General features: G+C 38.5%; 2 protein-coding genes across 3 annotated transcripts; both read left to right on the forward strand.

Annotated features, from left to right (window-relative positions):
- Positions 1-450: 450 nt before the first annotated feature.
- Positions 451-14,145, forward strand: LOC128359564 (fatty acyl-CoA hydrolase precursor, medium chain-like). Of its 2 annotated transcripts, XR_008321440.1 has the most exons (14): positions 451-579; positions 1,832-2,024; positions 2,131-2,272; positions 2,751-2,884; positions 3,043-3,196; positions 3,294-3,398; positions 3,521-3,619; positions 3,718-3,861; positions 3,960-4,037; positions 4,118-4,265; positions 4,360-4,509; positions 4,614-4,686; positions 4,776-5,645; positions 13,902-14,145. XR_008321440.1 is itself a non-coding variant. In XM_053320069.1 (13 exons), exons 1-13 carry the CDS (start codon positions 504-506, stop codon positions 4,960-4,962), a joined length of 1,683 nt encoding a protein of 560 aa, XP_053176044.1. In that variant the 5' UTR covers positions 451-503; the 3' UTR covers positions 4,963-5,847. The 2 variants fall into 2 exon arrangements, 1 of the variants encoding a protein (XP_053176044.1); XM_053320069.1 differs by lacking the exon at positions 13,902-14,145 and having other exon boundaries at positions 4,776-5,847.
- Positions 7,537-21,400, forward strand: LOC128359565 (fatty acyl-CoA hydrolase precursor, medium chain-like). The gene is made up of 13 exons (XM_053320070.1): positions 7,537-7,863; positions 18,185-18,377; positions 18,485-18,626; positions 19,102-19,235; positions 19,394-19,547; positions 19,645-19,749; positions 19,872-19,970; positions 20,082-20,225; positions 20,324-20,401; positions 20,487-20,634; positions 20,729-20,878; positions 20,974-21,046; positions 21,130-21,400. The coding sequence occupies exons 1-13, from the start codon at positions 7,788-7,790 to the stop codon at positions 21,314-21,316; spliced, it is 1,683 nt and encodes a 560-aa protein (XP_053176045.1). The 5' UTR covers positions 7,537-7,787; the 3' UTR covers positions 21,317-21,400.
- Positions 21,401-22,231: the final 831 nt, after the last annotated feature.

The following is a 22,231-nucleotide window of genomic DNA, read 5'->3' on the forward strand; positions in this document are numbered from 1 at the left end:
TATTGCTTCCACAAAAACTATGCACATACAGTGGATCCTAAGTGTTTTGTCAATCAAGCACTCCTTTGTCATTTTGGGGATTATTATGGATACAATAATTTAAACCCAAATAAGATTTTCTGAAATTAAAAATGATCATTTTGGTTTCACGAACAAGGCTGCTCTAGAAAATGAACATAAGGCCATACCCCTTCTGTTCTGTTTATTTGTGTTTGGAAAGGTGATGCATAACCGGCCTGCTAAAGACAATTATAACGTTTTGAGATCCAGTAGAATAAGGAGGGACCGCACGAGGGCGGGAAGTGCTTTGCTTTCTGTTGATTACCTGTTGCTATGGTGTAAAAACCGCCGACTCACACTTTAAGTCACGGGGAATAACCTATAAATAAATAAATAAATAAATAAATAAAGTAGAGTTTCACAGAAGGCGGAACTGTGTCTGTCCTGTTCCTGTTCCTCGTTGCCATACTAAGCTGTGTCGCAAACCACACAGTCGACCGACCATGAATTTCTTCACAGAGCAAACTTTCCTTTTTCTAGCGTCTGTTTTACTTCTTTGTGTTGCTACAGACCTGCATGGTGAGTAGGATAAATGTGTGGCAATACATTTTACGCTCGCATAATTAGGCTACTTTGAACTATCTTCTCAATGTTGTTTAAATGCATATAGGACTAAATCTGTTGTCCTACATTGCAGCACCCAGAGGGAAACCTATCCTAAATCCCAAGCGCAGTGCGAGTTAAATAGGCTATAATATTTTCTTTGCTTATGTTTTAACGAAGTTCACCAGATAATTTAAAAAAAAGTTATAGCCTACACATTGACTCAGCTACACTCCCACTCAAGAACATTTCAGCCGGACCGTTTCCTCCGCCTCTGCCTGCCATAATACCAGCTAGGCCCAGCTACGCTCTGCAGGTGGAGTAAATAATAGTCAGGATTGTATTGGTGCGACAGTAAGTGAAAGGGAAGAAAGACACATGGGTTCAAAGTCTGAAAGAAAAACATACAAGATTAAATTAACACAAATTAAATTATCCTCGTGTCTTAAAAGGGCAAATAAAGCTTCAATTAAACCAAATGTACATAAAATGTAAACTAAAGAAGATAAGAAACCTCCTACCAGGGCCACCACCCTGTATGAAGGTCAAAGAGAATGAGTGAGAAGGAGTGCTGTCTTTAAATAAGGCTTGAGTATACCAGGTGAACTCAATCAGGACAATTAGGGATGACAGAGGGTGAACCAAACAGCCAGTTAGTGAGAAGGACAGAAGAAGCGAGTGAGAAGAAGGAAGTGGAATTATTCTCGTGACAGTGTCATGGTCCTGCTTGAACTCTGACCACACTGTCCCAAAGACAGAAATATACAGACATACTAATTTATAGTTTCACTGTTTCAAGATTCCACATGATCACATTTTATCTTGATTTGACTCTCTTTGGTGACTTTAAAGTTCCTATAAATATGGGTCAAATTTGGCCTAATCCATTAATTGTTTTTTAGCACTAGTAAGTATTTTAGTCAGTTATACCAAAAGCATAGCAAACATTGAAGACTGGAAAAATGTATTTTATATTAATTGACAAGGTTAATCCAAATAGAAAGCTGTATAATTATCACCACTTGTCACGTGCACACAGGAAATAACTGTCTGTTACTGAGTAAACTACACAAGTAAAGGTTTCATGTTTGGAGGAATTACGCCTGCCTCTATTACTTAACTCTAAAAGTTATGTTTCTGCAGAACAATTTTGGTTTACAATTATTCCATTGTATTGATGAATGTGCTTTATTTTTGCTGCATTATGATTGTCCTAATACCCTGACAGCACCTGAAGTCCACACAAAGCTTGGGAGCCTGAGAGGTGAGTATGTGAGTGTAAAGGGGAAAGAGATTGGAGTCCATGCCTACCTGGGTGTCCCATTTGCTAAGCCGCCTGTAGGCCCTGCTCTGAGACTGGCTGCACCTCAGCCTGTAGAGGGATGGGAAGGAGTGAGAAACGCCACCCAACAGCCGCCCATGTAAGGCATCCATCTGCTCCACTTTTTGGATACTGTACATGGAGGAATTATATCTAACATATAATTATATCTAACATATATATAACATAAGTGTTACCTTTTTCAGGTGTATTCAAAATAAGCAGTTTCTCAAAGACCTGCTTGATAAACTCGATGGCATGCTGGCAGTTCTCCCAGATGTTTCAGAAGATTGTCTTTACCTCAACATTTACAGTCCTGCAACCAGAGCTCACGATGCCAAACTCCCAGTAAGAACCCTTTGCTTCAGATTTAAAGTGATGCTGTTCAGCTACTGAGATTCAGTTTTGGATAAGTTTGTATAGTGTTTCTTGAGAAGGTGGTTTGACGGTTTCCATACTTTTAAAGGGTCCATAATGTCAATATATAAATAATAATTTCTATGTTTACTATCAGCCGCAACTGAAGTTGTCAGTAACTGTCAAAGTCAATATAATTTTTCATCAGTTTAATGTAGTTTGATTGAAATTATTACAAGATCAGCTCAGTTATAATAAAGTAAAAATATCTATATCTATATCTATAATTTATGTTTTGTGGAAAGCACCAAAGTCTTTCTTCATTCTATGTTTACTATCAGGCTGCAACTGAAGCTGTCAATAATTGTCCCAATCAGTTAATATTATTTCATCAGTTAAATGTAGTTTGATTGAAATGATTACAAGATCAGATTTATAATAAAGTAAAAATGTCCTTTTATCTGACCAGGTCATGGTTTGGATCCATGGTGGTGGGTTAACTTGGGGGTCAGCTTCAATGTATGATGGCTCAGCCTTGGCTGCTTACCAGGATGTGGTTGTAGTTCTAATCCAGTACCGCTTGGGACTTCTGGGCTTTCTCAGGTAAAAAGGCTTAAGTCTCTAAACACAGTTAGAATAAACATACTATGATTATGCTCTGTATCTGATCAGCACATGTGAACCCAAAACTCAAAATTGTCTCACGTTTAGCAGTTAGTGTAAACATAGCCTTATAGAATATGCCTGTATTGTCTATCCAGCACAGGAGATGAGCACATATCAGGGAACTTTGGCCTACTGGACCAGGTACAAGCATTAAGGTGGATCCAGCAGCACATTCACAACTTTGGAGGAGACCCAACTTCAGTCACTGTATTTGGGGAGTCTGCAGGTGGAGTGAGCGTGTCCCTCCTGGTGAGGATCAATCTGCTGATAAAGTATTGCAATTATTTCACTGCAAAGTTACCACTGTCCACAGAACCGTTCATATGTCTCTTGCTTGAATTAACAGCTTCTCTCACCATTGTCTGATGGCCTGCTCCACCAAGCCATTGCAGAGAGTGGCACTGCTGCAATGGATGCGCTCCTAATAAATGATCCTCTACCAACAACACAGGTTATTTATTTGATTTTTGGGTGGAAACTTCAGAGCACAATGTTGAGAATATCACAACACATTTTTGTTTATTTCTTTAAACTGTTAAACTGTTGAGATGGATACCTGATTTCTGTCCTCAGGTCGTGGCAAATGCATCTGGATGTAGCATTGAAAGCACAGAGAAGATTGCTGATTGTATGAGAAACCTTGATATTGATACTATTATGACTCTTGTGCAGGTGAGTTTCTGTAAAACTGTATGTGTGTGAAGCCCATAATGCTTTCTGCAAGGTTTCTGTGAAATGTTCACGTTTATGTGACTATTTTTTCTCTCAAGGATGAAAAACTACGGTTTAGAGCAAATGTTGATGGACACTTCCTGACAAGACCCGTGGATGAACTGTTCCAAAAACATGAACTTCTTACTGTACCGTTCATGACTGGTGTTAATAATGATGAAGGAGGCTGGTTATTACTTGATGTAAGTGTGAATGCTGAATTGTTGAAGTTTTGTGATTTAATACCATACCCATTTCCAGATGAGCCCCTTTATTTTAAATTTTATTTACCTCTGCTTAGTTTTATGCCCCTCCAAACTGGACTGAGGGAATGGATCGGGAGCAGGTTGTGAACGTACTGTCCTTCTTCTTCCCTGATGTAAGACAATCACTGCCTGACATTACAATAATACATCACCATGCTCAAATTTCTGTGACAGTGTTGCTTATTTTTTCCAGCCCAAACATGCAATCATCAGAGATCTGATGGTAGATGAATATATTGGAACTGGTGAAGATCGTGTGAAAAATAGAGATGGCTTTACTGAGATGATTGGAGACATGATGTTCAACATCCCAGCCATTAAGACTGTAAATGCTCACAGAGGTAAACTTTTTATACAAGAATATGGACATCTATTGAAGAACTACTACTGTCACACACTTTAATAAACAAGACATCACACCTATTTGTCTTTTAGATGCAGGCGCTCCTGTGTACCTGTATGAGTACCAGCATCCTCCCAAATTCTTGCAAGCAAAAAGGCCGAGCTTTGTTGGGAGTGACCATGGAGATGAAATCTTTACAGTATTAGGATTCTGCTTCACTACCACTCATGTCAAATTAGCAGGCAAGTGTAATATAAAAACCACAATTTCAAATAACCATCCATGATCTGAGTTATTTCTGGGTTTCCAGGACTACAAAATGTTTGATTAGACTGTCTTATTTTAGATGCATGCCTAGAAGAGGAGGAAGAGTTGAGCAGAACCATGATGAGCTACTGGGGCAACTTTGCTCGCTCAGGGTAGGAATTAACCCTCATCATAATTAATAATAGCCATGGAGATAAGACAAATGTGTGTATAATGTGTGTGTGTGTGTGTGCATATTCAGGTCTCCTAATGGGCACGGCCTTGTCCACTGGCCAAAGTATGGAGAAGATGAAAAATACCTGGCAATTGATATAAAGGAGCAGGTCATTGGTCAGCACCTGAAGAGGGATCGCTTTATCTTCCTGACTCAGACCCTCCCAGAGAAGATCCAACAGCATGAAGAAAAGATGGATCACAAAGAGCTGTAGAGCATTCACCTCTCATCTTTCTCTGTTCCATCAACATTTTTTCATTCCTACATTAAAGAATAAGTTCACATTTATTCCAATCTATATTTGTTTGACTTAATTTATGTAACTGTTCCTCCTGTTTAGAAGATCCGTTTCTAACATGCCTTTAATGTATGTAATGGGGGAAAAACAGCACTTTACTTCTTCTGTGCTAAAATGTATTTAGAAGTGTAATAGAAGCTAATATGAGGTTTCAGCCCTTCAAATTAGTCAAATCAAGTGGATATCATCCAAAGTTACATAGATATAAAAAAAGACTGAAAATATCCACATGATTTTCATAATCTGTATAGGAACGAGGACTGTGCGTCCATCACTTCCATTGACAGCGCATTAGGATGTGATCCTCAAATGATCCATATAAGCAGGAGGAATGACTACAGCAACTCAAAACTCTTGTTCATCTGACTTGTTTTAAGATGGACTAAAACATTGTGAACCTGTCCTTTAATGGCAAACTCCAGGAGAGACCATTTTGCACTCTCCCCAATATACAAACTGTCAATACACAGAGACATAGCTTGACAAGTGCTCAGGTTTAAACAAGCTGGTAGATTTGCATACCAGTCACAGCTTTTCACATTCACAACAATGCAGTAGGTTAACTTTAAGACATGGAATAACCTCAACAATAAACCAAGGTGTATCAGTAGAGAACACAGATAACCAGTGCAAAGGAAATGAATGCAATCTTTTGTATAAATCATAGAGAGTACAATGAAATGATATGTCCAGTCCACATGAGCACTATGTCTGCATGGTCATCACCCTTGTCCTGTATTTGACTGTGATTCTAAAACAGGTACCATATTCTGCCACAAGATGGCAGTCATGTATAGCTAATAACACACTTTTTCAAATTCAATTGTTAACCAGATGCTTAGGAAAATAAATGTATCTTAATATCTTTTGTAACCTGTGTTAGTTTTCAAAAAAAAAACAAATTGGGTCATCTGCCATCTGAATTATAACTATTTGGTTCTCAAAGACACTCAGTTGCTGAGTATGTGAATTTTTGGTAACAATTGAGAGTATTTCTGCGGCAACTAAGAAGAGTGATAGTGAAATTGGGCAGCCTTGTTTTATACCTATCAATCGTAAAACAAGGGGAAGGACCACCTTACAATGATATTGAGATACTGGTGAAAACATTTGATTACATTCCTGAAATTCCTTAAGTTTTATTGGCTATCCTCGTTGGGTCAGAATATTAATTGTCACTGATGATCAATTTCCCATATTATTTTCCTAGGTTTCCCTAATCTGCACAAACCACCATTTGCTTTCTTTGTTTAAATTTAATCCAATTTGGTTTGCAGTGTGAGGCCTTTCCTTTTATCAGCATCAGGAACTGTGGGTTCATTGCAGCAAACACTTATCTCTCCAGTCAGTAAGCTGTTAGATGGGTAGATTGTTCTTAATGAAAGGATATGGACAAGTTTCATTATTTAAATTTCAAGAATACTCTATAGATAATAAAAAGGGCAGGAATCTTCAGAAACATAAACATCAGTGATAATATCTTTAACTCCAGACAGTAGATCTCAGGATGTACCAGCGTTAAACTTTCAACAACCGTTATTTCTTTAGCATTAGCGTTTTTCAAAGTTAGACTAATCAAACAGCCGTCGGATATAGAGCAGCCAGCAACAAATTGTTTCATACAGTCAAAAACGAAAAAGTCAAGTCTAGACCTACTTGAACTTTGGCTCCTTTAACCAATGTATGATGTATAATGAGCCATAGGTCAGATTGTGACAACTGCAAAACAGAAATATATTGATGGTTATGAAAATTCGGGAGTGAACAGACCAACCACTGATTATGCACTATTGATGTCACCTCACAATGTTGTTAGTTGGGTATCAATTCAGTTCTTCAACAAGATTATTAAAGTTGCAAGCTGCTCTTTAATGTTCTGTATTAAATCAGATTTTTGTTGCTTTTGTTTGTGTTCTGTCAATCAAGCACTCCTTTGTCATTTTGGGGATTATTATGGATACAATATTTTAAACCCAAATAAGATTTCTGAAATTAAAAAGGATAATTTTGGTTTCACGAACAAGGAAATAGAAAAAAAATGAACATAAGGCCATACCCCTTTGTACGCCATCAACTGAAATGTCCCTCTTAGAAATGAAAAAAAGAAAAAAGTTCCAAGTACTTAGTCATGAATGCTTTGAAATCCTCATTTGTGATATTTCTTTCAACCTTGCCAGGGAAATGATGTCAGATTGTCACACATGCACATAAAAGGCGGTCTGTTCCAAAGCCTTTGTTGCTTAGGTTTTCCATGTGTTTGCAATGTCCACACTCATATTTCCCATTAGAATATAAATATAAAACTACAGTGCAATATAAAAATTTAAAAACTCAACTGTCCCCTTGAAGTGTTTTAAACATTTTTATTCCTCAAACTAGCTTGATTTTGGATTAGGAAATCACTTTGCAAGGAGCCAAAAACAAGATTATTTTTCCTCTTGTTATACAGAAATAGTTCTGTTTATTTGTGTTTGGAAAGGTGATGCATAACCGGCCTGCTAAGACAATCATAATGTTTTGAGATCCAGTAGAATAAGGAGGGACAGCACGAGGGCGGGAAGTGCTTTAATTGCTTTCTGTTGATTACCTGTTGCTATGGTGTAAAAACGCTGACTCACACTTTAAGTCACGGGTAATAACCTATAAATAAGTAAATAGAGTTTCACAGTAGGCGGAACTGTGTCTGTCCTGTTCCTCGTTGCCATACTAAGCTGTGTCGCAAACCACACAGTCGACCGACCATGAATTTCCTCACAGAGCAAACTTTCCTTTTTCTAGCGTCTGTTTTACTTCTTTGTGTTGCTACAGACCTGCATGGTGAGTAGGATAAATATGTGTGGCAATACATTTTACGCTCGCATAATTAGGCTACTTTGAACTCTCTTCTCAATGTTGTTTAAATGCATATAGGACTAAATCTGTTGTCCTACATTGCAGCACCCAGAGGGAAACCTATCCTAAATCCCAAGCGCAGTGCGAGTTAAATAGGCTATAATATTTTCTTTGCTTATGTTTTAACGAAGTTCACCAGATAAATAAAATAAAATAAAAAGTTATAGCCTACACATGGACTCAGCTACACTCCCACTCAAGAACATTTCAGCCGGACCGTTTTCTCCGCCTCTGCCTGCCATAATACCAGCTCCGCTCAGCTCCGTCTGCAGGTGGAGTAAATAATTGTCAGGATTGTATTGGTGCGACAGTAAGTGAAAGGGGAGAAAGACACATGGGTTCAAAGTCTGAAAGAAAAACATACAAGATTAAATTAATACAAATTAAATTATCCCCATGTCTTAAAAGGGCAAATGAAGCTTCAATTAAACCAAATGTACATAGAATAAAATGTAAACTAAAGAAGATAAGAAACCTCCTACCAGGGCCACCACCCTGTATGAAGGTCAAAGAGAATGGGTGAGAAGGAGTGCTGTCTTTAAATAAGGCTTGAGTATACCAGGTGAACTCAATCAGGACAATTAGGGATAACAGAGGGTGAACCAAACAGCCAGTTAGTGAGAAGGACAGAAGAAGCGAGTGAGAAAAAGGAAGTGGAATTAATCAATGAAAATAGTTAACCTTTACTACATTTATGTTGGGCAACCACTATGTTGGTTGTCTGGGAATGTATGGGCTTGATTTGTTACTTTGTATAGGCTTGTCTGCAGTTGTAGATGCTACAACAATGTCAAGGTACCTCATGACTGTCTCTCCCTAATGTATGTACAACATAGTGCTGCTTGAAAATTTGTGAACTCTTTAGAATTTGCTCTGTTTCGGCACAAATATGACCTAAAACATGAACAGATTTCCTTGCAAGTCCAAAAACAAGAAATAGAAAGAACAGTTAAACAAATAAGACAAAAACCTTACACTTGTTCATGTATTTATCAAGGAAAATAATCAAATGTGAAGGTATGTGAACCTCTATGACCATCAGTTAATTTGAAGGGGAAATTATTCAAAGAAGAGAAATCTGGGTCTTCACTATTGAAGTCTGGGCTTCACAACACAGGTTTGTGGTAGAATGTCATGGCTCTTAAAGGAGACTACTGAGGGCCTTAAAAGACGAGTTATTGATACTCACCAGGCCAGAAAGGGTCACAAAATCATTTCTAAAGAGTGCCGCACACACCACATGGATAAGCCAGAAGATAATTGGAAGAATGTTCTGTGGATGGATGAGACCAAAATCAAACTTTTGGGCTTGAATGAGAAGTGTTTTGTTTGGCAAAGAGCTAACACCGCATTCCAACATAAGAACCTCCTCTAATCTGTGAAACATGGTGGTGGCAGTATCATAGTTTGGGTTTGCTTTGCTGCGTCTGGACCAGGATGGCTTGCAGTCATTGATGGAGCTTTGAGTTCTGAGTTGTACTGGGAGATTCTACAGGAAAATGTATCCTTCTGCGAACTCGAGCCCAAACAGAAAGTGGGGCATGAAATAATACAGCCCTAAATACACAGGTCACTCTACCAAAAAATCATTTAAGCTTGAGCATGTTAATGTTTTGGAATGGCTGAGTCAAAGTCTTGATGGTGGTAACATGGGCAGTTCTCGTGACAGTGTCATGGTCCTGCTTGAACTCTGACCACACTGTCCCAATGACAGAAATATACAGACATACTAATTTATAGTTTCACTGTTTCAAGATTCCACATGATCACATTTTATCTTGATTTGACTCTCTTTGGTGACTTTAAAGTTCCTATAAATATGGGTCAAATTTGGCCTAATTCATTAATTGTTTTTTAGCACTAGTAAGTATTTTAGTCAGTTATACCAAAAGCATAGCAAACATTGAAGACTGGAATAATGTATTTTATATTAATTGACAAGGTTAATCCAAATAGAAAGCTGTATAATTATCACCACTTGTCACGTGCACACAGGCAATAAACTGTCTGTTACTGAGTAAACTACACAAGTAAAGGTTTCATGTTTGGAGGAATTAAGCCTGCCTCTATTACTTAACTCTAAAAGTTATGTTTCTGCAGAACAATTTTGGTTTACAATTATTCCATTGTATTGATGAATGTGCTTTATTTTTGCTGCATTATGATTGTCCTAATACCCTGACAGCACCTGAAGTCCACACAAAGCTTGGGAGCCTGAGAGGTGAGTATGTGAGTGTAAAGGGGAAAGAGATTGGAGTCCATGCCTACCTGGGTGTCCCATTTGCTAAGCCGCCTGTAGGCCCTGCTCTGAGACTGGCTGCACCTCAGCCTGTAGAGGGATGGGAAGGAGTGAGAAACGCCACCCAACAGCCGCCCATGTAAGGCATCCATCTGCTCCACTTTTTGGATACTGTACATGGAGGAATTATATCTAACATATAATTATATCTAACATATATATAACATAAGTGTTACCTTTTTCAGGTGTATTCAAAATAAGCAGTTTCTCAAAGACCTGCTTGATAAACTCGGTGGCATGCTGGCAGTTCTCCCAGATGTTTCAGAAGATTGTCTTTACCTCAACATTTACAGTCCTGCAACCAGAGCTCACGATGCCAAACTCCCAGTAAGAACCCTTTGCTTCAGATTTAAAGTGATGCTGTTCAGCTACTGAGATTCAGTTTTGGATAAGTTTATATCCATAATGTCAATATAAATAATAATTTCTATGTTTACTATCAGCTGCAACTGAAGTTGTCAGTAACTGTCAAAGTCAATATAATTGTTCATCAGTTTAATGTAGTTTGATTGAAATTATTACAAGATCAGCACAGTTGTAATAAAGTAAAAATATCCTTTAAGTTTTGTGGAAAGCATCAAAGTCTTTCTTGATCTGACCAGGTCATGGTTTGGATCCATGGTGGTGGATTTGTTATTGGGTCAGCTTCAATTTATGATGGCTCAGCCTTGGCTGCTTACCAGGATGTGGTTGTAGTTCTAATCCAGTATCGCTTGGGACTTCTGGGCTTTCTCAGGTAAAAAGGCTTAAGTCTCTAAACACAGTTAGAATAAACATACTATGATTATGCTCTGTATCTAATCAGCACGTCAACCGAAACTCAAAATTGACTCACGTTTAGCAGTTAGTGTAAACATAGCCTTATAGAATATGCCTGTATTGTCTATCCAGCACAGGAGATGAGCACATATCAGGGAACTTTGGCCTGCTGGACCAGGTACAAGCATTGCGGTGGATCCAGCAGCACATTCACAACTTTGGAGGAGACCCAACTTCAGTCACTGTATTTGGGGAGTCTGCAGGTGGAGTGAGCGTGTCCCTCCTGGTGAGGATCAATCTGCTGATAAAGTATTGCAATTATTTCACTGCAAAGTTATCACTGTCCACAGAACCGTTCATATGTCTCTTGCTTGAATTAACAGCTTCTCTCACCATTGTCTGATGGCCTGCTCCACCAAGCCATTGCAGAGAGTGGCACTGCTGCAATGGATATACTCCTAATAAATGATCCTCTACCAACAACGCAGGTTATCATTATTTTTTTTGTGTATGTGCAAACGTACTTCAGAGCACAATGTTGAGAATATCACAACACATCTTTGTTTATTTGTTTAAGCCATTAAGATGAATCCATGATTTCTGTCCTCAGGTCGTGGCAAATGCATCTGGATGTAGCATCGAAAGCACAGAGAAGATTGCTGATTGTATGAGAAACCTTGATATTGATACTATAATGACTATTGTGCAGGTGAGTTTCTGTATGTATACTACTGTATACTGTATGTATGTGAAGCCCATAATGCTTTCTGTGAGGTTTCTGTGAAATGTTCACATTCATGTGACTGTTTTTTCTCTCAAGGATGAAACAATAGAATCTAGGTTAAATGTTGATGGACACTTCCTGACAAGACCCGTGGATGAACTGTTCCAAAAACATGAACTTCTTACTGTACCATTCATGACTGGTGTTAATAATGATGAAGGAGGCTGGTTATTATCTGATGTAAGTGTGAATGCTGAATTGTTGAAGTTTTGTGATTTAATACCATACCCATTTCCAGATGAGCCCCTTTATTTTAAATTTTATTTACCTCTGCTTAGTTTTTTGCCCCTCCAAACTGGACTGAGGGAATGGATCGGGAGCAGGTTGTGAACGTACTGTCTGCCTTTTTTCCGGATGTAAGACAATCACTGCCTGACATTACAATAATACTCCGCATCACCATGCTCAAGTTTTTGTGACAGTGTTGCTTATTTTTTCCAGCCCAAACATGCAATCATCAGAGATCTGATGGTAGATGAATATATTGGAAATGGTGAAGATCGTGTGAAAAATAGAGATGGCTTTACTGAGATGATTGGAGACATGGTGTTCACCATTCCAGCCATTAAGACTGTAAATGCTCACAGAGGTAAACTTTTTATACAAGAATATGGACATCTATTGAAGAACTACTACTGTCACACACTTTTATAAACAAGACATCACACCTATTTGTCTTTTAGATGCAGGCGCTCCTGTGTACCTGTATGAGTACCAGCATCCTCCCAAATTCTTGCAAGCAAAAAGGCCGAGCTTTGTTGGGAGTGACCATGGAGATGAAATCTTTACAGTATTAGGATACTGCTTCACTACCACTCATGTCAACTTAGCAGGCAAGTGTAATATAAAAAACACAATTTCAAATAACCATCCATGATCTGGGTTATTTCTGGGTTTCCAGGAGTGCAAAATGTTTGATTAGACTGTCTTATTTTAGATGCATGCCCAGAAGAGGAGGAAGAGTTGAGCAGAACCATGATGAGCTACTGGGGCAACTTTGCTCGCTCAGGGTAGGAATTAACCCTCATCATAATTAATAATAGCCATGGAGATAAGACAAACGTGTGTATAATGTGTGTGTGTGTGTGTGTGTGTGTGTGTGTGTGTGTGTGTGTGTGTGTGTGCATATTCAGGTCTCCTAATGGGCACGGCCTTGTCCACTGGCCAAAGTATGGAGTAGATGAAGAATACCTGGCAATTGATATAAAGGAGCAGGTCATTGGTCAGCACCTGAAGAGGGATCGCTTTATCTTCCTGACTCAGACCCTCCCAGAGAAGATCCAACAGCATGAAGAGAAGATGGATCACAACGAGCTGTAGAGCATTCACCTCTCATCTTTCTCTGTTCCATCAACATTTTTTCATTCCTACCTTAAAGAATAAGTTCACATTTATTCTAATCTATGTTAAAACAAGAGTCATGTCCCCACATGAAACTTGAAACATGTTTGACCTCATTTACATAACTGTAAATGAGGTTTCTAACATGCTTTTAATGTAAGTTATGGGGGGAAAAGCAGAACTTTACTCTTCTGTGCTGAAATGTATTTAGAAGTGTAATAGAAGCTAATATGAGGCCTCAGCCCTTCAAATTAGTCAAATCAAGTGGATATCATCCAAAGTTACAGATAGTTTTTTGCACAAATGTCAACGTTTTTCATGCAATCCATCCACTGCAATCAGCAAGCAAGGAAATGCTATCCAGGGAAATAAAAAAGAGGATATCAAAAAAGACTGTGAAAATATCCACATGATTTTCATAATCTGTATAGGAATGAGGACTTTGCTTCCATCACTTCCATTGACAGCGCATTAGGATGCGATCCTCAAATAATCCATATAAGCAGGAAGAATGACGACAGCAACTCAAAACTCTTGTTCATCTGACTTGTTTTAAGATGGACTAAAACATTGTGAACCTGTCCTTTAATGGTAATCTCCAGGAGAGACCATTTTGCACTCTCCCCAATATACAAACTGTCATTACACAGAGACATAGCTTGACAAGTGCTCAGGTTTAAACAACCTGGTAGATTTGCATACCAGTCACAGCTTTTCACATTCACAGACAATGCAGTAGGTTAACTTTAAGACATGGAATAACCTCAATAATAAACCAAGGTGTATCAGTGTTGAAATAGTTTCCAAAATGATTTAATTTGAATACAAAATATCAATGTGTCCTGTTAAATTTGTTTCCGTGCAAAAGTTTGGGTTTCACCCATGACTCGACAAAAGCAACAACTCTGAAAATCTGAATTGAAAATGTAATATTAAATCATGTTTCCTGTTAAAGAGCTGTGAGAATATGTGATGAAATGGATGTGTTTCATCATATTTTGAATAAACGGGATACATTATTAGAGTTCAACATATGACATGCAAAGTGTGTGTGTGTGTGTGTGTGTGTGTGTGTGTGTGTGTGTGTGTGCGTGTGTGTGCGTGTGTGTGCGTGTGTGAGTGTGTGTGGTAGCGGTGGGCAGAGTACAAAATTGAAGGGTTAGTACTTTTTAAAAACACCTTGAATATTGGCTATCAAGTTCAAAGTATATCACTGGTGTGTGTACAGGGCAGACAGGAGCAGGACTGAAATGCAGACACCAAAGACAGACAGGTTGAACGTAAAGGGCTTCAATAAAGAAATCAAAAATACAGGCTTACAGGTCAGTAATGGAAGACAGTCCAAACAGGCAACAAGTCCAAAGGGGCAAACAGGCCGAAGGTCTAAACCACAGTCAGGGAACAGACAGGATCAGGAACAGGGTGGCTAAAATAATAAATAATAGGAGTAGATGACAGAGGACTGGCAGGGGAGCTAAGAGGCAATGTGTAGGGGATGCAGACAACTGGGGAGTAATACCAGTTGAGTCTGGGAGAATTCGGTGGACAGGTAGAGAATGGCAAAGGCTAGAGAAGAGAAAGTGTGGGGATGCAGGCAGGGACAGAGGAAGGAAAGGGCAATAGAAAAGCCCATGACTGAGGCATGAATTGTGATTATACCCATGGTAGGTATTTTGGTGAATAGTCCTACAACATGAAAGCCTAAATATAAATGTGTACTTGAAGTGCATCTTAATCCATGTATACCCCTACTTTCTTGTATCCACAATTTAAATGTCTCTTGTAAATTAATTAAATCCTAATATTAAAGTTTTGAAGACATTCTGTTCTATTAGCTCATGATGTTTTAATATCTCTGTGGCTCATTATACAATAAAAAACATCTTAAATAATATCATACAATCTTTTCAAATTGTAAGAATAAAGAATGTCAGCCTATTTATAAGAGCAGGCAAGCCAAGGGATTTTACCAACTAATGGACAACTAAAATAGAAACAATCCTGTGAATTAATTTACCAGATATACAAGTAAAATGTGTCATTGTGGAATAGAAATGGACTTTATGGCTATATGTGTTTAATTTATATGCTTCTGTATGTTTCCTTTTTTGATGAGTTTTAAATGTCTACTTCTATGGGCCTTGGACTTATTAACCCTATACACAACCCCTCAGTCACACTAGGCCAATAGAGCAGGTACATGGGGGCCTTTAACCATACTGAGAGGCTCCTGGACAGAGAAGCAATCTCTGCCCAGGAGCCTCTCTGCACAGAGATTAACAGTTTTGGTTTTTTAAAACCCATTACAATAATGTTTGCCTGTTTTGCCTAGAACATGAACAGACAAGCCCATAATGTTTTAGCTTTTCAGAAAGACCCACAAAAGAATCCCTCTGTAAGAAAATACAGTTCCCACATTTTACTGGTGCTTTTGTATTCTATGGTAAGTCATCATTGTCTCCACTTTATTGTAATATAGTTAGCTGTTGGAAAGTAAAGCAATTTGTTCTGGAGTGATAAGGTGTTTACTATTGATATCTCTAATATGAAGGAATACAGTGTAGATTAGTTTATGGTCAAGTTTTTCATGGAAATGTGGCAGGTCCTGGCACACCCCATTGTAAGAACACAGTTATTAAAAGGTTAAAGGTAAACCAGCATTACCTGCAGCTGAGAACCAACACCTAAAACAATACACTGAGCAATGGAGGCCAGAGGACAGAAGATAGTCAGGAGAAGGAAAGTCAGCTCAGAGGTCAACTGTTGCCGTGGTATAACTGTATATTGCATACAGTCACGTGATATCCTGCTGGTAATATTAACTTGAGCACTATCTCTGTCAGAGTCAGGAAGGGAGAGCTTCAAAGCAGGCAGCATTTTGTGATTTTGTTTTGCCAAAGGTAGCAGAGTGTTTCAATCTGCCGAGATGACAGCCATGAAATTCCAGGCATGCCAAACTCTCTTCTTTCTATTCTCTGTTTTATTTATACATGTTGCTACAGATGTCTTTGGTAAGTAAGAAAAACCTATTTTCTCAATTACACAATTACACAAACAACAAAAATGTATTGTACCTTCAGTGCTAGTTACAATGACAAATTCAAGATCTCTTGCTTGAATGTATGTTAGAACAGGGGTGTCTTAACTTTTTTCACATCTAGTGTATTGAAGTAAGAAAAGTCATTTAAAAGTTGGTCAAATATGCTATATTGTTAAATATGTTTACAGAAAAAACAGCCTTCATCACAGCTTTCCATAAATGGATTTTTATTGATTTATTCAGAAAAAGGGTTGGTAGCTAATTCTCAGAACAGTAGCCTCAGATTTCGTCTTATTTAGTCAGGATGGTGATCCCATTCACAGTATAGAGAAAGAGCAATAAAAGGCAAAATGGGATGGGTACATTTCAAGCTTGCTATTTAAGTTATTATGGTTATTAACACACATATTAACGTTCGTTAGAAACTGTTATCAACTTTAACAGACTGAACTGGACTTAATAACAGGGTGTGTGTGTGTGTGTGTGTGTGTGTGTGTGAATGTGTGTGTTTGTGTATATGTGTGATTGTGTGAGTGTGTGTGTAATCTACTTATTGCAGTGTCCAATAACGTGCGCAAGGGTGCGAGGTCCCGCCCAACGCTGCTTGCAGTTTTAATTGATATTTGTCGCACGTGTACTTGCATACTAGTTATGTGCATCACTGCTTATTAACACACAGATACTGTGTAATATATTTTTAACTCACCTAAAATGGTGCTTTGGACTGAAGGATGCCTGGTAGGTCAGGAGTAACTTAGAAGTGCGATACACTCAGGCAAAAGTTTCAAGTGCGGGCCATATTCTATTCTATTTATAAAATTTCCTGCGGGCCAATTAAAAATCAATCAATCAATCAATCTTTATTTGTATAGCGCCAAATCACAACAGAGTTATCTCAAGGCACTTTAAACATAGAGCAGGTTCTAAACCGAACTCCCTTTTAACAGGAAGAAACCTCAGGCAGAACCAGACTCAGAGTGGGAGGCTATCTGCCTCGACCGGTTGGGATTGAGAGGAGAGAAAGGAAGGATAGAGGAGAAAAGCACAATGAAAATCAACAATGAAGCTAGTAGGTCCGGGACTGGAATCTGTCATCTGGACGTCTACAGGCCCAGATTACCTGTGAGACCAGAAAGCACAGACAACTCCGGGGAAGAAGTTTAGGTTATTGAATGCATTATTAGTACATGAATGTTAATGGATATAGATAGATGGATAGAGAGAGAGAGAGAGAGAGAGAGAGGAGGAGAGAGGAACTCAGTGCATCATGGGAGTCCCCCGGCAGTCTAAGCCTATAGCAGCATAAGCTAAGAGCTCTAGGAGTTCTAACTATAAGCTTTATCAAAAAGGAAAGTTTTAAGCCTACTCTTAAATTTAGAGAGGGTGTCTGCCCCCGGACCAAATCTGGAAGATGGTTCCACAGGAGAGGAGCCTGTGGGCCGTAGTTTGGACACCCCTGTGTTAGAGGATGGAGATTGGGTCCATTATTAACCATTTGTGCTACCTCAACCCTTCGTATTTTATCATACTTAGCTCAAGATGACCTTTTACTTAAACATTGTCTGATTGTGAAAGATATCCCTAAGTAGCAAGCAAGGCGGAGGCAATCATTTCTTTGCTAGCTTCATGGTGATGGAGGATATAAAGCTTACATTGTGTCAGTTTGTATTTAATTGGATAATTTCTATTCTATTTGATGATCTTAATATGAGATCATCAGGACCAAGGTGTCAAGAAAGGATTGCTAGCCCACTGGTACAGTAATTATGGGAATGTGAGTTATCATACCAACAGTATGGCAAACAGAGTAGACTGAGAAAATATGTCTTTCTCATCAGCACCGCAACAATCAAAATGTTATTTTATTATTTTATTCCCAACAAGCTGTAACCTATATCTGTGTAGACATTAGTGACACAAGGAAGAAAAACGATTTTTGAAATCAGTTTTGATTAATTGTAAGATATTGTTTTTACTTTTTTTTCTACATTATGATTATGACTCAATCCTAATACCCTGACAGCACCTGAAGTCCATACAAAGCTTGGGAGCCTGAGAGGTGAGTATGTGAGTGTAAAGGGGAAAGAGATTGGAGTCCATGCCTACCTGGGTGTCCCATTTGCTAAGCCGCCTGTAGGCCCTGCTCTGAGGCTGACTGCACCTCAGCCTGTAGAGGGATGGGAAGGAGTGAGAGACGCCACCCAACAGCCGCCCATGTAAGGCATCCATCTGCTCCACTTTTTGGATACTGTACATGGAGGAATTATATCTAACATATAATTTTATCTAACATATATATAACATAAGTGTTACCTTTTTTCAGGTGTATTCAAAATAAGCACTTTGTCATAGACATGCTTGATAAACTCGGTGGCATGCTGGCAGTTCTCCCAGATATTTCAGAAGATTGTCTTTACCTCAACATTTACAGTCCTGCAACCAGAGCTCACGATGCCAAACTCCCAGTAAGAACCCTTTGCTTTGAAGTGATGCTGTTCAGCTACTGAGATTCAGTTTTGGATAAGTTTGTATAGTGTTTCTTGAGAAGGTGGTTTGACGGTTTCCATACTTTTAAAGGGTCCATAATGTCAATATATAAATAATAATTTCTATGTTTACTATCAGCCGCAACTGAAGTTGTCAGTAACTGTCAAAGTCAATATAATTTTTCATCAGTTTAATGTAGTTTGATTGAAATTATTACAAGATCAGCTCAGTTATAATAAAGTAAAAATATCTATATCTATATCTATAATTTATGTTTTGTGGAAAGCACCAAAGTCTTTCTTCATTCTATGTTTACTATCAGGCTGCAACTGAAGCTGTCAATAATTGTCCCAATCAGTTAATATTATTTCATCAGTTTAATGTAGTTTGATTGAAATTATTACAAGATCAGCTCAGTTATAATAAAGTAAAAATGTCCTTTTATCTGACCAGGTCATGGTTTGGATCCATGGTGGTGGATTTGTTATGGGGTCAGCTTCAATATATGATGGCTCAGCCTTGGCTGCTTACCAGGATGTGGTTGTAGTTCTAATCCAGTACCGCTTGGGACTTCTGGGCTTTCTCAGGTAAAAAGGCTTAAGTCTCTAAACACAGTGAGAATAAACATACTGTGATTATGCTCTGTATCTGATCAGCACATGTGAACCCGCAACTCAAAATTGACTCACGTTTAGCAGTTAGTGTAAACATAGCCTTATAGAATATGCCTGTATTGTCTATCCAGCACAGGAGATGAGCACATATCAGGGAACTTTGGCCTGCTGGACCAAGTACAAGCATTGAGGTGGATCCAGCAGCACATTCACAACTTTGGAGGAGACCCAACTTCAGTCACTGTATTTGGGGAGTCTGCAGGTGGAGTGAGCGTGTCCCTCCTGGTGAGGATCAATCTGCTGATAAAGTATTGCAATTATTTCACTGCAAAGTTACCACTGTCCACAGAACTGTTCATATGTCTCTTGCTTGAATTAACAGCTTCTCTCACCATTGTCTGATGGCCTGTTCCACCAAGCCATTGCAGAGAGTGGCACTGCTGCAATGGATATACTCATAACAAATGATCCTCTACCAACAACACAGGTTATTTTTATTTTTTTTGTGTACGTGCAAACGTAATTCAGAGCACAATGTTGAGAATATCACAACACATCTTTGTTTATTTGTTTAAGCCATTAAGATGAATCCATGATTTCTGTCCTCAGGTCGTGGCAAATGCATCTGGATGTAGCATCGAAAGCACAGAGAAGATTGCTGATTGTATGAGAAACCTTGATATTGATACTATAATGACTATTGTGCAGGTGAGTTTCTGTATGTATACTACTGTATACTGTATGTATGTGAAACCCATAATGCTTTCTGTGAGGTTTCTGTGAAATGTTCACATTCATGTGACTGTTTTTTCTCTCAAGGATGGAACAATAGAATCTAAGTTAAATGTTGATGGACACTTCCTGACAAGACCCGTGGATGAACTGTTCCAAAAACATGAACTTCTTACTGTACCGTTCATGACTGGTGTTAATAATGATGAAGGGGGCTGGTTATTACTTGATGTAAGTGTGAATGCTGAATTGTTTACCATTTGTGATTTAATACCATACCCATTTCCAGATGAGCCCTTTTATTTTAAATTTTATTTACCTCTGCTTAGTTTATTGCTCCTCCAAACTGGACTGAGGGAATGGATCGGGAGCAGGTTGTGAACATACTGTCTGCCTTTTTTTCGGATGTAAGACAATCACTGCCTGACATTACAATAATACTCCGCATCACCATGCTCAAGTTTCTGTGACAGTGTTGCTTATTTTTTCCAGCCCAAAGATGCAATCATCAGAGATCTGATGGTAGATGAATATATTGGAACTGGTGAAGATCGTGTGAAAAATAGAGATGGCTTTACTGAGATGATTGGAGACATGGCGTTCAACATCCCAGCCATTAAGACGGCAAATGCTCACAGAGGTAAACTTTTTATACAAGAATATGGACATCTATTGAAGAACTATTACTGTCACACACTTTAATAAACAAGAAATCACACCTATTTGTCTTTTAGATGCAGGCGCTCCTGTGTACCTGTATGAGTACCAGCATCCTCCCAAATTCTTGCAAGCAAAAAGGCCGAGCTTTGTTGGGAGTGACCATGGAGATGAAATCTTTACAGTATTAGGATTCTGCTTCACTACCACTCATGTCAAATTAGCAGGCAAGTGTAATATAAAAAACACAATTTCAAATAACCATCCATGATCTGGGTTATTTCTGGGTTTCCAGGAGTTTGATTAGACTGTCTTATTTTAGATGCATGCCCAGAAGAGGAGGAACAGTTGAGCAGAACCATGATGAGCTACTGGGGCAACTTTGCTCGCTCAGGGTAGGAATTAACCCTCATCATAATTAATAATAGCCATGGAGATAAGACAAACGTGTGTATAATGTGTGTGTGTGCATATTCAGGTCTCCTAATGGGCACGGACTTGTCCACTGGCCAAAGTATGGAGTAGATGAAGAATACCTGGCAATTGATATAAAGGAGCAGGTCATTGGTCAGCACCTGAAGAGGGGTCGCTTTGTCTTCATGACTCAGACCCTCCCAGAGAAGATCCAACATCATGAAGAGAAGATGGATCACAACGAGCTGTAGAGCATTCACCTCTCATCTTTCTCTGTTCCATCAACATTTTTTCATTCCTACATTAAAGAATAAGTTCACATTTATTCTAATCTATGTTAAAACAAGAGTCATGTTCCCACATGAACCTTGAAACATGTTTGACCTCATTTACATAACTGTTCCTCCTGTTTATACTGACCATGAGAAGATCCGTTTCTAACATGCTTTTAATGTATGTAATGGGGGGAAAAGCAGAACTTTACTCTTGTGTGCTAAAATGTATTTAGAAGTGTAATAGAAGCTAATATGAGGCCTCAGCCCTTCAAATTAGTCAAATCAAGTGGATATCATCCAAAGTTACAGATAATTTTTCGCACAAATTTCAAAGTTTTTGATGCAATCCATCCACTGCAACTCAGCAAGGAAATGCTGTCCAGGGAAATAAAAAAGAGGATATCAAAAAAGACTGTGGAAAGCATCCACCTTATTTTTGTTATCCGGATAGGAAAGAGGAATGTGGATTTTGGCTTCCATCGCTTCCATTGACAGCACACTAGGATGCGATCCTCAAATGATCCATATAAGCAGGAGGAATGATCACAGCAACTCAAAACTCTTGTTCATCTGGCTATTGTTTTAAAATGGAATTAGATTAAATTGAACTCAGAAAAGTGATTTGTAAATTCCACCTTTATAACTAATTAAAGCTTATTAGAAATTAGTGTCATCCTTGTGTTGAAATACTTTCCAAATGTTTTTAATTGGAATACAAAATATCAATGTGTCTTACATCATTCTTGTCGTCCAACAATGATGTTTATTCATTAAATTCATTCAAACAAGTCAGTCAGACATTTGTTAAATGGGTGTGATAACAAGAACAGTATTTTAAAGAAAATTCTGAACTTGGAAAATAGGTTTTTTCACTGTTTATGTGGAGGTAGT

Source organism: Scomber japonicus, chromosome 5 (genome assembly GCF_027409825.1).
Source record: "Scomber japonicus isolate fScoJap1 chromosome 5, fScoJap1.pri, whole genome shotgun sequence".
Lineage (NCBI taxonomy): Eukaryota > Metazoa > Chordata > Actinopteri > Scombriformes > Scombridae > Scomber > Scomber japonicus.

Coding starts and splice junctions, on each gene's coding strand:
- LOC128359564 (XM_053320069.1), top strand. CDS start 504: ATGAATTTCTTCACAGAGCAAACTTTCCTTTTTCTAGCGTCTGTTTTA. Junction 3,197..3,293: donor GAGTGAGCGTGTCCCTCCTG/GTGAGGATCAAT, acceptor TTGAATTAACAG/CTTCTCTCACCATTGTCTGA. Junction 3,399..3,520: donor ATCCTCTACCAACAACACAG/GTTATTTATTTG, acceptor TTCTGTCCTCAG/GTCGTGGCAAATGCATCTGG.
- LOC128359565 (XM_053320070.1), top strand. CDS start 7,788: ATGAATTTCCTCACAGAGCAAACTTTCCTTTTTCTAGCGTCTGTTTTA. Junction 19,236..19,393: donor GGACTTCTGGGCTTTCTCAG/GTAAAAAGGCTT, acceptor TTGTCTATCCAG/CACAGGAGATGAGCACATAT. Junction 20,635..20,728: donor GACGGCAAATGCTCACAGAG/GTAAACTTTTTA, acceptor TTTGTCTTTTAG/ATGCAGGCGCTCCTGTGTAC.